Genomic DNA, 14,898 nt, shown 5'->3' with positions numbered 1-14,898 from the left:
GGCGCACCTGTTTGGAATATTTTGTTGGATTTATTTTGTTTGTTTAAGTGTTTGGTGAGCATACCTGGTAGCACCTAACACCCTGCGTGTATGACACGTCTATTTAGGGTGGGTGTGTTTTTTTTATTTATTTTTTTTGTTTGTTTGTGCAACCTGGAAAGGTGCGCTCCGTAGAGCTCACATTTCCACCGCGTTCCCTTCTGGTTGTTATTGTTGGCAATTAGCATTATTCATGGTTCTTCAGTGGTTCTTCGTTGTTCTTCAGTGGTTCGTTGGGGGGGTCTTCGTGGTTTGTTAGTGGTTCTTCGTGTCTGTGAGGTTGGGTGTGTAGCTTGGGGTGTCTAGTTCAGTGACAATGGCTTCCATCAGGGACTTTGTTGATCGCCCGTCTCATGACTTATTAGACAAATTTTCCAAAGAACAACTGCTCGAGCTTGCTGTGCACTACAAGGTCGAGCTTACTCCCAGTGAGAAACGTTTGAAACCATCTGCCTTGGGTGCTTTGAGGGTTTTGCTCATTAGGGAACAGGTGCTTGAGGAGAGGGTGGAGGAGCCTCCTTTGTCTGACGTGTCTCCGCTATTGACTGGTGTAGAGGGTGAGTGGAGGATTAGGGAGTTGGAGTTTAAAGAAAGGCAGCTAGAGCGAGAGCGTGAGGAGAGGAAAGAGGAGCGTGAGCTTAAGGAGCGGAGAGAGGAGCGTGAGTTTAAGGAGAAACAAATGTTGTTGGAGCACGAGCGTGCACAGAAGGAGCTTGAATATAAGCATGCTGCCTTGCAGGCGGGTGCTCTGCATCCAGAGTCACGTTCCGGTTTTGATGTAGGCAGGAATATTAGGATGGTGCCTCCGTTTTTTGAGAAAGACGTGGAAAGATATTTTCCCCTTTTTGAACGGGTGGCAACCACATTGAAGTGGCCTGATACCGCCTGGACACTGCTGCTACAATGTGTTTTGGTTGGTAGGGCACAAGAAGCCTACACTGCTCTGTCCCTTGAACAAAACGCTGATTATGAACTTGTTAAAGCTTCCATTTTGAGGGCTTATGAGTTGGTCCCTGAGGCCTATTGTCAGCGTTTTAGAGGTTATCGTAGGTCCGAGGGGCAGTCTTATGTTGAATTTGGAAGGGAGAAGGAGAACCTGTTTGACAGGTGGTGCACTTCTCAGAAGGCAGAGTCAAGAGAGCAGCTTAGGCAGTTGATTCTCCTAGAGGAATTTAAAAGATGTGTTCCTGATACCGTTTCCACACATCTAAATGAGCGTGGGGTATCGAAGATAGGCGACGCCGCTGTCTTCGCCGATGAGTTTGTGTTGACACACAAGTCCGTGTTTTTGGAGGACTACCGTGTTGAGTCCGGGGATAGGCGTCCTGTTCAGGGGGGCCGTTTCCCAAAACCTGTGTCTGCTGGTCAATTAACTTCACCTCCTAGGCGGGGTGGTTCTGCTGGTGCATTCCCAGAAGGGATTATCTGTTTTTACTGTAAGGAACCTGGTCATATCGTTGCTGGATGCCCGGTGCTTGAGCAGAAAAATGTCAGAACCGTGGCTCTGGTAGAAACCATATGCAGGATGCCTATGCCAACGTTAGATGGGGATGGGGAAGGTATCAAACGTGTGGACAAAGAGCTTGAGGGTTCCTCAAGGTTTAGGATGAATGGATTTGTTTCCCTGACTAATGCACTAGAGTCCAAACAGGCTATAACAATTTGGAGAGATACCGGTGCTTTTCAGTCCCTCATTCTGGAGGGGGTTTTGCCATTTTCATCAAACTCTTCTTTGCATTCCGATGTCGTTGTTCAGGGCTTTGGGGGTGGATTTGTGGATGCACCTTTGCATGAGGTCACGCTCAATTCTCCCTTAGTATCAGGCAATGTTGTTGTGGGGGTATGTTCTCACATTCCCATAAAGGGGGTGTCCTTCATTCTAGGGAATGATTTGGCTGGTGACAAAGTGTTGGCTACTCCGGTTGTAACTCCCATTCCTGTGGTTTCTGAGGTCTCTAATGAGCTGGCACAGAAACATCCAGGAGTGTTTCCGGTGTGTGCTGTGGCACGAGAAATGTCAAAGGACAAAAGTGATGTTGTTGATACTTCGACTTGGGACATTACACTTAGTGACACATTCTTTGTTGAATTAAAAGGTGCACCTGTTGAGAATTTTGGAAAGCACACTGTGGATGTACCTCTGCATAATTATTCTCTTGATTGTGGTTTTGTGTTAGGCCCGGTGGTGAAACCAGAGTTGACAGGCGTGCCGGAGAAGCATGTGACAGGAGATGATATGGCAGCGCAGTGTCTCAAGGTCTTCCCAGCCTGTACGGTGGCTGAGGCCACGAACGAATTGGAGGAGGAGTGTGGGAAGGATGCTATGAGAGGTGCTGTTTTTTCATGTGACACCGTTCTAGTTGGAGGGGCTACTAAGCTTGATTTAGGCTGCCAGCCTTCCCACAATAGCTCTATTGTCCCTAATGTTTCACTTGTGGGCAGGGATGGTCCCAGTATGTCAGTTGATGATTCTGACATTGATCCACATGTCCACACTGATTCTCTGCCACGCACTAGGTGTGATGGTCAACCTAGTTACCTGTGTCCTGTGGAGCAGGAGCCGCCTTCGCGACCTGGTCTGTTGAGTGGCAGCCATTTTGATTTTGATCAGGACAAAGTTATTTTGGGTGACGCCATTTTAGATGGTGTTCCAGACGTTATGCTGGCTGTCGTACTGCCAGGTTCCCGGTACACTGGGGCTGTACCTGAGGCGGTACAGCCTACTCTGGATGTTCACGGTGTGCAGTATCCTGAACTGCCAGTGCCAGGTGGGATGGATATGGGTGCGGTGGTGGTATCAGTGATTTATGGTTTTGTTGTGCTGTGGTCTGTTCTGTTAAGCGCAGTTCTCAGGTTGATTTTGGTTTGCAGTATAATTTTGACAGATCGGTATCGGTGGTCGTGTTCGACAGGGGCCGACCCGGTTCTTGCCTTGAACCATTTTTATGTTTACGTTGGATCCTCCAGTTTGCCCCTTGTTGTGTATACAGACCATAACCCTTTGGTTTGTCTTCGCAGCATGGTGAATTCGAATCATCGTTTGATGCGATGGAGTTTGTTCCTCCAGGCGTATAACTTGGATATTCGCCACATTCGTGGGAGGGACAACGTGCTAGCAGACGCCCTCTCACGATCGTAGTACCGGTGTTTGTGGTACCCGTTATCGCTGTTGTGGTAGAGGCCCTGACAACTACGGGGTCACAGTTGTTTTTTGTTTTGTTTATGGGTTGTTGTGTAGTGGTTGCCTCTTGGGCAACCAGTTTGGTGGGGGAGGTGTTATGTACTAGAGGCCTGGTCACTCCTGTGTCACCAGGGCAGGCAGGTGAGGGCTGCCAATTAGCCAATTAGTGCTGATTGGTTACCTGCTGGGGAGCTTCAAAGGCAGACCCAGAAACACACATGCACGGTCTGTGCCTAGTGAAAGAGCTGTCAGGTTCTTACAGTCCTTGTCCGTTGGGTTACCAGTACATTAGCTTATAGTTATATTAGTAGTTCCTTGGTTTAGTAGCATTTTTTAGTTAGAGCACAGGGTTTTGGTGTTGATTACACATAGGTTGCGTACCCATGAGCCAGGGTCGTAACACTACTCAGTATATCTTAGAGGGTACTACTCAGTATATCTTAGAGGGTACTACTCAGTATTATGGATGGACGTGAGTAATCGATTACTTGCGGCTATGAGAAAGATCCTAGGGCAAACGCTGTATGCTGCTCTGATTGCGTCCCCTTGAAGTCGACACGCTTCAAATTTGAAAGTACATAATCTTCATACATTCTTGCCGTGTTTTCTATGCAAAATATTTGTCTTCAAAGTAACTAGTTAACTGATGGGTTCAGATAAGCGTAGTGGAGTAAAAAGTACAATATTTCCTTTAAAATGTAGTGGAGAAAAAGTACAAAGCCTAACATTTTAATACTAAGTACTAGTGTTGTCACGATACTGGAATTTCGAACTTCGATACGATACCTTGAAAAGTATCGATATTCGATACCATTTTCGATACCACGGGGAAAAAGGTTCAATCTTAAAATGTAAAGATTTTTTAATAAATTTTGCTTTTGTTGCTGGTTGATTCTCCTCAGCTTCTCTCTGGTACTATAAGAGAAGATAAATATAACACTTTTAAAACCCTTTGTTTATCTTTAGATCACACATTTAAAAATAACTGTTCATCTCACTTCAATAATTTTTATTGCAGAACATGGTATTTTCTCAAGCAGACAGATGTAAACACTGTAATCTGTGTTGCATGTACCTGACAAACTGAACTGTTTGTATTAGTCATATTCCGACTTAACTGAATGCACATGTGTGTGTGTGTGGACTACTGTACTATTACAGGTATTGAAATGAACAATGCAACTTCCTTATACAATTTATTTTTTATTTTTTATATGAATTATTAAATATCGATATTTTGGGAAATGAGTATTGAAACCGTTTTAAATATTCAGAATCGATATGTATCGATTTTTCGATATTTTTGACAACACTACTAAGTACAGTACTTGAGCAAGTTCATTTCCACCAGTGTTATCTGTACCATAGGATGTAATGTCGTCACGATACCAACATTTTTACTTCGATACCACGACTAAACCTAAGATTAGGGCTGGGCGATAAAACGATAACGATAACTATCGCGATAAATTATTTCCTCGAAATAAACATGAAACGTGGTCGCAAAGTTTCGATATATCGATTTTCCAAGCTTGGATATGAGCACACGCACTAACAACCAATCAGTGAAGGAGATGGCGGACAGCGGAAGGAGACCCGCGCTGCACCTCTGGGTAGAGAGGTAGGACTCAAGGAGTAAACATGGCTGGCTAGGATAATTAGCTTGCACGGCGCTATTTTATAGTTCACGTGCCGAGTGGGTGTGTGGCGTGAATTCTGATGCCACGGTTATAGTAGTGTGGGGTATACGGTGGACGTCGTTGCAATGTATTGGGGCGAAACAGAGTATTTTAGGGTCATATTTAGTACTTTGTAAACAAGGCTGGCTAGGCTAATTAGCTTGCACGGCGCTATTTTATATTTCACGTGCCGAGTGGGTGTGTGGCGTGAATTCTGATGCCACGGTTATAGTAGTGTGGGGTATACGGTGGACGTCGTTGCAATGTATTGGGGCGAAACAGAGTATTTTAGGGTCATATTTAGTACATTGTCATGGGATACACCGCTTGTCGGCTAACTGCTAACGCGCGCGGACTGACGACGACATCAACTCGAGACATTCGCAGCAGCAAAACAAGTCTATTAATAGCCCGTCCATCGGCGCCGGGCATAAGAAGTTAATTAAACTTGACAGCATTTTATAATTTTATCGCAATAACGTTTTTGGCCATATCGCCCAGCCCTACCTAAGATATCAGGAAAAGTAATGGAATGTAATATTAGATGACAGAACATGGAAAATTATTAGAAAGAGAGAGATACAGAGATGTCTATTCAGTCGACAATGCAAAGCGTGCTCTCACTCACTCACTCACTCACTCACTCACTCACTCACGTTAGGCATCCACTCAACTCAGAAAATTCATATCAGGCTATTATTCTAAAAGCAGGGTTCGCACAAGGTCCTTGAAGTGATTTTTTACCAAAAAAAGTCGAGGCCTGGAATTCCTTAAACAGTAAAAAAAATTACAAGGTGCTTAAAAGGTCATTGAAATTCAAATTAACCATTCGCATTGAAAGTTTTGTTCATCCATGATAAAATAGTTCTGAATCAAGAAATATAATTTTGAAATCTTTTTTCCACCTTTTTCCGTTTTTCCCCTCCCAATGTTAGTCGTTATGCCAATTCCCAATCCCCTTCCTGGTCGTTGCGCACTCTACCCCCTACCGTCGGTCTGGGAGGGCGGAGACTATCACATGCTTCCTCCGACACATGTGTACCCAGCCCACCGCTTCTTTTCACCTGGCAGCGCGGACTCTCACTGGGGGAGTGTAACGTGTGGAAGGATCACACTACCTCTCCTAGATCCTTCCCTTGCTGTGCAGGCGCCCCGACCGAACTGTAGTAGTCGCTGTTTACAACGACCAGGACCCACCCTCGCCGGGTTTCCCACCCGCTAACACTGCCAATTGTGTCAGTATGGACGGTCGGCCAACCCGGAAGCACCACAGCTGGATTCGATCCCACTGTCTCTGTGGTGGTAGACAGACGCTTAGTCCGCTGCGCTACCCCGGCCGCCCTATAATTTTGAAATCTAAAGTGTAACTAATTGTCGGAAATTGGTTTTAAGCCATACATATTGGATCCGATTTTTTTTTTTCAATAAAAAAAAAACTGCATTTAAAAGTGAATTGTATCCTTTTTTAAATGCCCTTTTAAAATGAAAAATAGTGCTTGGAAAAGTACTTGGAAGTCCTTGAATTTATTGAAGTGTTTCTGCCAGCTGGGTGTCTGTGTGTCGTGCGCTCCTAACGGGAGGATGTGTTGTGTCTCCTCCAGGTGTATCTGACGGTGTTGAAGCACGGAGACAGCGCCACGCTGGAGAGCATGATGAAGGTAACAGCGGCAGTTTCATTCAGGCCTCGCCGCTAAAGATTGGCACAGTTTCTTTTTATTATTACCGTAATTCCTCTAATAGTAACCGGTATTCAATTAAAAACCGGGTCTCTATTAATGACCGGGTGCGCTGTTGAGCTAAGCAATTATAAGCCGGCCTCCTAATACAAGCCGGGTTTCATGTATATGCTGGCCTGGCTGTGCAGTAAATACCATATAATGGTATGGTGTTAATGTTTACCAAGAGAGTAAGCCTACCTCAGAATTGTATAAAACGAAGTTATTATTATTATTATTATTATTATTATTATTATTATTATTATTATTATTATTATTATTATTATTATTATTATTATTATTATTATTATTATTATTATTATTATACCAGTATTGTGATTGCACTATTTTACTTTATTTAACTTTTTTTGACCACCTGTAATTGCACTGTTTACTACCGTATTTCATACAGTACTTGGTTTCAATAAATGAACCCAGTACATTTTACTGGGTTCAAACTGACACAAAATGTTGATTTATTCATTATGATCTGTTTGAAAATTTGAAATATAGGCCTCTCTCTTATACATGCCTCCTCCTAATACAAGCCTGGTATCAGCTACAGTTGAAACAAATACAAGCCGGGGTTACTATTAGAGGAATTACGGTATTATTATTTTTTATCACAATTTCCATAACCGGATCACGGCGCCGCAACGCGGACATAACTTCATAAAACGCAGAAGGGTCCTTGATCACTCGGCCGCGAGATCAGATGTCACGCATGTCGGGGAGATTTGATTTGGTGAATGTCAGCCGTTGTTCCGCTGTGTGCGTCTTGGGAAGTACCCAAATGAATACTTGACGTTGACCGTCATTGACATGTTTCTTTTATTTTTAAACTTGTTTTTTTCTAAACGTGTTAAAAATGCAATGTACGTTTTTTTTAAAGTTGTAATCTAATCAAATGACAACGTCCGCCTTACAACTTCATTCATGAACATCATCCGATCCTCAAGACCCCTACGCTCTGCATCTTCTAACTACACACCCTCAAGACCCCTACGCTCTGCATCTTCTAACTACACACCCTCAAGACCCCTACGCTCTGCATCTTCTAACTACACACCCTCAGGACCCCTCCGCTCTGCATCTTCTAGCTACACACCCTCAAGACCCCTACGCTCTGCATCTTCTAACTACACACCCTCAGGACCCCTCCGCTCTGCATCTTCTAACTACACACCCTCAAGACCCCTACGCTCTGCATCTTCTAACTATACACCCTCAAGACCCCTACGCTCTGCATCTTCTAACTACACACCCTCAAGACCCCTACGCTCTGCATCTTCTAACTACACACCCTCAAGACCCCTACGCTCTGCATCTTCTAACTACACACCCTCAAGACCCCTACGCTCTGCATCTTCTAACTACACACCCTCAAGACCCCTACGCTCTGCATCCTCTAACTACACACCCTCAAGACCCCTACACTCTGTATCTTCTAACTACACACCCTCAAGACCCCTACGATCTGCATCTTCTAACTACACACCCTCAAGACCCCTACGCTCTGCATCTTCTAACTACACACCCTCAAGACCCCTACGCTCTGCATCCTCTAACTACACATCCTCAGGACCCCTACGCTCTGCATCTTCTAACTACACACCCTCAAGACCCCTACGCTCTGCATCCTCTAACTACACATCCTCAGGACCCCTACACTCTGCATCTTCTAACTACACACCCTCAAGACCCCTACGCTCTGCATCTTCTAACTACACACCCTCAGGACCCCTCCGCTCTGCATCCTCTAACTACACACCCTCAAGACCCCTACGCTCTGTATCTTCTAACTACACACCCTCAAGACCCCTCCGCTCTGCATCCTCTAACTACACACCCTCAAGACCCCTACGCTCTGCATCTTCTAACTACACACCCTCAAGACTCCTACACTCTACATCTTCTAACTACACACCCTCAAGACCCCTACGCTCTGCATCTTCTAACTACACACCCTCAAGACCCCTACGCTCTGCATCTTCTAACTACACACCCTCAAGACTCCTACGCTCTGCATCTTCTAACTACACACCCTCAAGACCCCTACACTCTGCATCTTCTAACTACACACCCTCAAGACCCCTCCGCTCTGCATCTTCTAACTACACACCCTCAAGACCCCTACACTCTGCATCTTCTAACTACACACCCTCAAGACCCCTACGCTCTGCATCTTCTAACTACACACCCTCAAGACCCCTACGCTCTGCATCTTCTAACTACACACCCTCAAGACCCCTACGCTCTGCATCCTCTAACTACACACCCTCAAGACCCCTACGCTCTGCATCTTCTAACTACACACCCTCAAGACCCCTACGCTCTGCATCTTCTAACTACACACCCTCAAGACTCCTACGCTCTGCATCTTCTAACTACACACCCTCAAGACCCCTACGCTCTGCATCTTCTAACTACACACCCTCAAGACCCCTACGCTCTGCATCCTCTAACTACACACCCTCAAGACCCCTACGCTCTGCATCTTCTAACTACACACCCTCAAGACCCCTACGCTCTGCTAGGGCTGGGTCATAAAACGATAACCATAATTATCGTAATATATATTTCCTCTATATAAATATGAAACATGGTCGATAATAATGAAAAGAAAAGGTTTAAAACCAGAGACAGTGGACAAACTTGTCTTTCTTGCCTGCAACTTAAAGTAATGGCTTTGCTTGTCCAAATGACAATACTGACCCAATTGAGATTTATTTTTCTCTTGTCCATTTATTTAGTTTGCTTTCTAATTTATTCTGGATACTTGGCCACAAACCATGCTGTTCCTCATGCTAGCTCCGGATACTTAGCCACAAACCAACGCAAAGTCAATGGGGTCCAGCTCCTGTCTGTACAAGCTGACTGCTTGTTGGTTTTTATCTAGTTTTAGCTCCACACGTTCTATGTTCTTTTACCAGTTTTAGCCCTTCTTATTTTATGTTTTTTCTACTCTTTTTACTAGTTCTAGTGTTCTTTTTACTCCTTACTAGTTTTAGTCTTGCTTATTTTACATTATCTTTTTTTTACTCTCTTGCTAGCTTTTATGTTCTTTTACAATGTAGCGCTTTGAGATTTGCTCCGCAACTATAAAGCGCCCTACAAATCAAATATATTATTATTATTATTATTATTATTATTATTATTATTATTATTATTATTATTATTATTATTATTATTATTATTATTATTACTGCAGACAACTGGAATCTACTCCACAGTGCAATACAAAGTAGATTCCAGTTGTCTTCAGTCTGTTTGTACAGACAGGAGCTCGACCCCATTGACTTAGCATTGGTTTGTGGCTAATGACCTGGAGCTAGTATGAGGAACAGCATGGGGCAGGACTTTGAATTGGGCCCAGGGTTCTGAAAATATGAACCATCTACTACTATAAAGTTTTTTTTTTTTTTTGTAATTTAGTGCAACTCTCCCATTGACTTGTACCGTTCACTTGATACTGGTCCTCAAGCGCCCCCTCCTGGCAGAACCAGAGTGATGCCTCTTCTCATCTTGAGGCCAAATGAGATCAGTTCACCTCTTAACTCATCTTCCATCACTGTTTACCCCCCCTCCCTCCTTTGTTCTCTCTCTCTCTCTCTCTTCCGCTCTCCTTCTCTATCCCCCCTCTGTATCTCTCTCTCTGTCTCTCTGTATCTCTCTCTGTATCTCTCTCTGTCTCTCTGTCTCTCTCTCTGTATCTGTCTCGCTCTCTCTCTCTCTGTCTCTCTCTCTTTCTCTCTGTCTATCTCTCTGTATCTCTCTGTCTATCTCTCTGTATCTGTCTCTCTCTCTCTGTATCTCTCTCTCTCTCTGTCTCTCTCTCTCTCTGTCTCTCAGCTTCATAAACAAGCGGACATGCAGGAGGAGAGGAATCGTATAGAGAGAGTTCTGGGAGCCATCTCTGCCCCCGACCTCATCCAGAAAGTCCTGAACTTTGCCCTCTCGGTGAGGAGCAGCACCAGCCCTCGTACTGCCATGTGTCCCTCATACTGTGTCCTGGGATTTATTTGGATACAGATAGATACCAGTTTCCTCTCTGTGCGTTCAGTAGAAAGCTACCCGGTTGCAGCTAGCTAGCCTAGCGCAGCACAAATCTCTCTGGAGAACACTATAAACTAATTTCCCCAAATGTTGGCGTGTTCCTTTAAAACTCCGGGAGAGCTATCTAGGCTAGCTGGTCTGTATCAGCTTCCATTCATTGTGCTGTGCTAGGCTAGCTGGTCTGTATCAGCTTCCATTAATTTGTGCTGTGCTAGGCTAGCTGGTCTGTATCAGCTTCCATTCATTGTGCTGTGCTAGGCTAGCTGGTCTGTATCAGCTTCCATTCATTGTGCTGTGCTAGGCTAGCTGCAACCTGGATAGCTTTCTACTGAACGCACACAGAGGGGAAATCTGTGGACTCTTGAGTCTGGAGAAGACAGTAAGCGGCGTTTCCCCACAATGTTGGCGAAGAGGACATGTAATAATCACATGTTTGTTTTCATATCCAAATCTATTTCTGTTCTTTGCGTTGGATGGATCATTGCCTTTCAAGTTTTGTTTTATTTGTAGCATATAAGGTACATTACAGTGGTGGACTGCTTGGTTCTCTATGAGCCCCTGAGATTGTGCTTCATACAGTAAAAAAAGGAAAAAGAATAAAGACCAAACACTATATATAAAAATATACAAAGCTAAAGTACAAAATGCAAAAAAGAGGTCGAGATGTAGACTCAAATCTTTTAGTAATAAATGGATAGAATATGGTGTAGCGTGAGATGGAGTTATTGGAGTGAATAGAGTTATTGGAGTGAGAAGGAGTGAATAGAGTTATTGGAGTGATATGGATTTATTGGAGTGAATGGAGTTATTGGAGTGAATGGAGTTATTGGAGTGAGATGGAGTTATTGGAGTGAGATGGAGTTATTGGAGTGAATGGAGTTATTGGAGTGAATGGAGTGAGAAGGAGTGAATAGAGTTATTGGAGTGAATGGAGTTATTGGAGTGAGATGGAGTTATTGGAGTGAGATGGAGTTATTGGAGTGAATGGAGTTATTGGAGTGAGATGGAGTTATTGGAGTGAGATGGAGTTATTGGAGTGAATGGAGTTATTGGAGTGAATGGAGTGAGAAGGAGTGAATAGAGTTATTGGAGTGATATGGATTTATTGGAGTGAATGGAGTTATTGGAGTTATTGGAGTGAGATGGAGTTATTGGAGTGAATGGATTGAATGGAGTTATTGGAGTGAGATGGAGTTATTGGAGTGAATGGAGTTATTGGAGTGAATGGAGTTATTGGAGTGAATCTCACCTGGTTTTGTTTCCACCACAGGAGGACGTTCGTCCCCAGGACACGGTGTCGGTAATCGGGGGCGTGGCCGGCAGCAGTAAACAAGGCCGCAAAGCCGCCTGGAAGTTCGTCAAGGACAACTGGGAGGAGCTCCACAACCGCTACCAGGGCGGCTTCCTCATATCACGGCTCATTAAGGTACTGGTGTGGGCGGGGCTTCCTGTGTGAAGGCTGGTGTGGGCGGGGCTTCCTGTGTAAAGGCTGGTGTGGGCGGGGCTTCCTGTGTAAAGGCTGGTGTGGGAGGAACTTCTAGTATAAAGGCTGGTGTGGGCGGAGCTTCCTGTGTAATGGCTGGTGTGGGAGGAGCTTCTAGTGTAAAGGCTGGTGTGGGAGGAGCTTCCTGTGTAAAGGCTGGTGTGGGCGGGGCTTCCTGTGTAAAGGCTGGTGTGGGAGGAGCTTCTAGTATAAAGGCTGGTGTGGGCGGAGCTTCCTGTGTAATGGCTGGTGTGGGAGGAGCTTCTAGTGTAAAGGCTGGTGTGGGAGGAGCTTCCTGTGTAAAGACTGGTGTGGGAGGAGCTTCTAGTATAAAGGTTGGTGTGGGAGGAGCTTCCTGTGTAAAGACTGGTGTGGGAGGAGCTTCTAGTGTAAATATTCAAATTCGATATTTTGAATAGTTTGTATAATATATTTTTTTCCTTCAGTTTCCATTTTAACCACAAGCCATTTTCACTGTAGTAGACTAACTCTTCCTGACTGCTGCAGAATAAAATGAATAATGAATTTTAAGTAAGGGTGCAACTTGCTCCCTGTAATCCATTCTTTGTGGATCTGGCCCCTAGTGTCTACAACGGCTGCAGAATAAAACACCTAGGGGGGAAATCACAAAGGGATCGCGCAGCTTTTTCTGATGCTATGCCGGCGCAAATAGGTCTGAGACACAGTTTGCTATTCGCAAAGGAAGCGGCAGCGGGTGAAATGAGGTGGTGACTGCATTCCATCAGCATTGCCTCCGGTCCTATTTGCGGGTATTTAAATGAGGTCATAAGGGCGGAACATGTGCCCCTTTCTATGCAAACGAGCCTCGTCAAAAAACACTCACAATTCATAAAGGCCGGCGCTAATTGCACCGCGCAGTTAAAGATCGATGATTGATCTCTAGAGATCAATGATTTGTTTTGATTTTATAATTTTTGTTTAAAGGGGAACTATCTTATAAATGGCCTTTTTGAGTGTTTAGCATTGTTTCCTAGCTATGTGAACTTATATTAATATGATCTATGTCTCAAAATTCTCATATTGCCACATTCTTCCAATTCTCCTCTCACAATATTCACCCTCACTGAACTGAGTCATCTGAAAATGTGCCTATATGTGATGTCAGAGAGACACCGCTGCATGTTAATGTTGAGATACAAGATGAGCTGCACACAGTTCTGCTGCCCAGGCTCAAAACGGCTCGAGATCTTGAGGTAGAAAAATGCTGTTTTTGAGGACTTGATTAGAAATACAAAACAATGAATAAAAAAAATATATATATTACAGAGGTGTTCCATAGACTCACAGGAATTGTGTAAAAGTGCCCAAATAGTGAAAGAAATAGTAAAATATTTCCCCTTTAAAGATTTCAAATCAAATAAAGATGATTTGATTGCGGGGGGCAATGCACTTCCATCAGCGAAAAGGTCGGGGCGCGACGTGGAAAGATCTCGCTGATTTTGCGCGAGCTCCCACGCGTGCGCCCGTATTCCGATCCGCGCAATAATATTCACGGAGTAGATCTCGTCGGCGGGACACAAGTTCCCAATGCATTGTCCCGTGGGATTCATTTTGCGAACCTTTGCATGACGTTCTTTATGAAGTGTTTCAAATTTATAGGCCATGGCTTTGGCAGTGAGTTTAATTTCTCTTTTTTGCCCTTCCATTTTTGAGCCATTAGTATCAACACTTGATACTCCTGATGCCATTTTTCAATAGCTCACGTGCAATCATTCAATAATCCACAGTCCTCTTTAATGATCAATCAATCAATCAATTAGCTGCCGCTTAGTAGGCCGTGCAACGTCCATAGGCGCAAAACGACGCAGCCAGTCAACAACAGGTCCCCAATGGACAAGGAGTAGTCACAAATTCACACTGTTTTTTTAACACGAAAGGCTTCACAGTAGAATAAAACAAGTTACTTAGCTTCTGTTGCTGGTCTGCGTGTCAGGCCTTCCGAAGTGATGTTGCGCTCCAAATAACGCAGCGATGATCTAGGCGTTCCAATGTTGTTTTCAAGATCAAAAGCGTTCCGAAGCGATTCGAAGAATCCGTAATGTCAATATAGTTGATTTCCGTCGATCAACGCTTTTGTTTGCTTGCTTTCTTTCTTTTGACTATGTTGCGGCAGTAGACCGTCATAGACAGGTCGTGCCGAGGGGCTGAGCAGAGGAGTACAAACAATTGACGCGCATCGTGAAATAACTCCGTTCCACGTCCAGAAAATACCTTTCTTTTTTTTTATCCACTTTTTCTCCCATTTTCTCCCATCCCAATTTCGTATCATCCAATTCAACCCTCCCCTGTCACGAACGCTGTTTCTTGCCTCCCACAAGCCGGCTGCAATGTGGACTAAGTCATACATAGCACAAGTCCCCTCCGGTACTTGAGGTAACAGCAGTCGCATCTTTTCACCTGCGCAGCTCGATCTCTCAGTGGCGAGGAGTAACGCGTGGGAGGCTCACGCTGCCCCCGACACTTCCTGATTCTACTGCGCAGGCGCACCAACCGACCTGTAGGAGTCGCTGTCCACAACGCCCGATCCCCACCCATCAGTTTCCCACCCCCTAATACGGCCAATTTGTATTAGTATGAACGACCAGCTAAACTGAAAGCAATGTGGAGCGCTGGGCTCGAACAGGCAAGCCCAGCGTCTCCGTCATTCGTGGTGAGCGCCTTGCCCACTACGCCACGTAGCCGCCCCAGAAAATACTTTTCAAGCTTTTATTCCTTCGCTTCATG

The 14,898-nt window shown here is 44.6% G+C and overlaps 1 protein-coding gene across 2 annotated transcripts in view; it reads left to right on the top strand.

The window, feature by feature from the left end:
• Positions 1–14,898, top strand: part of npepps (aminopeptidase puromycin sensitive) — an 85,957-nt gene that overhangs the window by 60,753 nt on the left and 10,306 nt on the right. For both annotated transcript variants that reach the window (XM_084318890.1, XM_084318889.1), the window contains exons 19-21: positions 6,501–6,557; positions 10,467–10,574; positions 11,941–12,096. In XM_084318890.1, coding sequence (XP_084175016.1) covers positions 6,501–6,557; positions 10,467–10,574; positions 11,941–12,096 — 321 coding nt within the window. The remainder of the gene's footprint in view (positions 1–6,500; positions 6,558–10,466; positions 10,575–11,940; positions 12,097–14,898) is intronic.

This window comes from Notolepis coatsorum (genome assembly GCF_963971535.1).
Source record: "Notolepis coatsorum genome assembly, chromosome: 7".
NCBI lineage: Eukaryota > Metazoa > Chordata > Actinopteri > Aulopiformes > Paralepididae > Notolepis > Notolepis coatsorum.
Note: the sequence above shows the minus strand (reverse complement) of the source record. Positions and strands in the feature narration are given on the sequence as shown.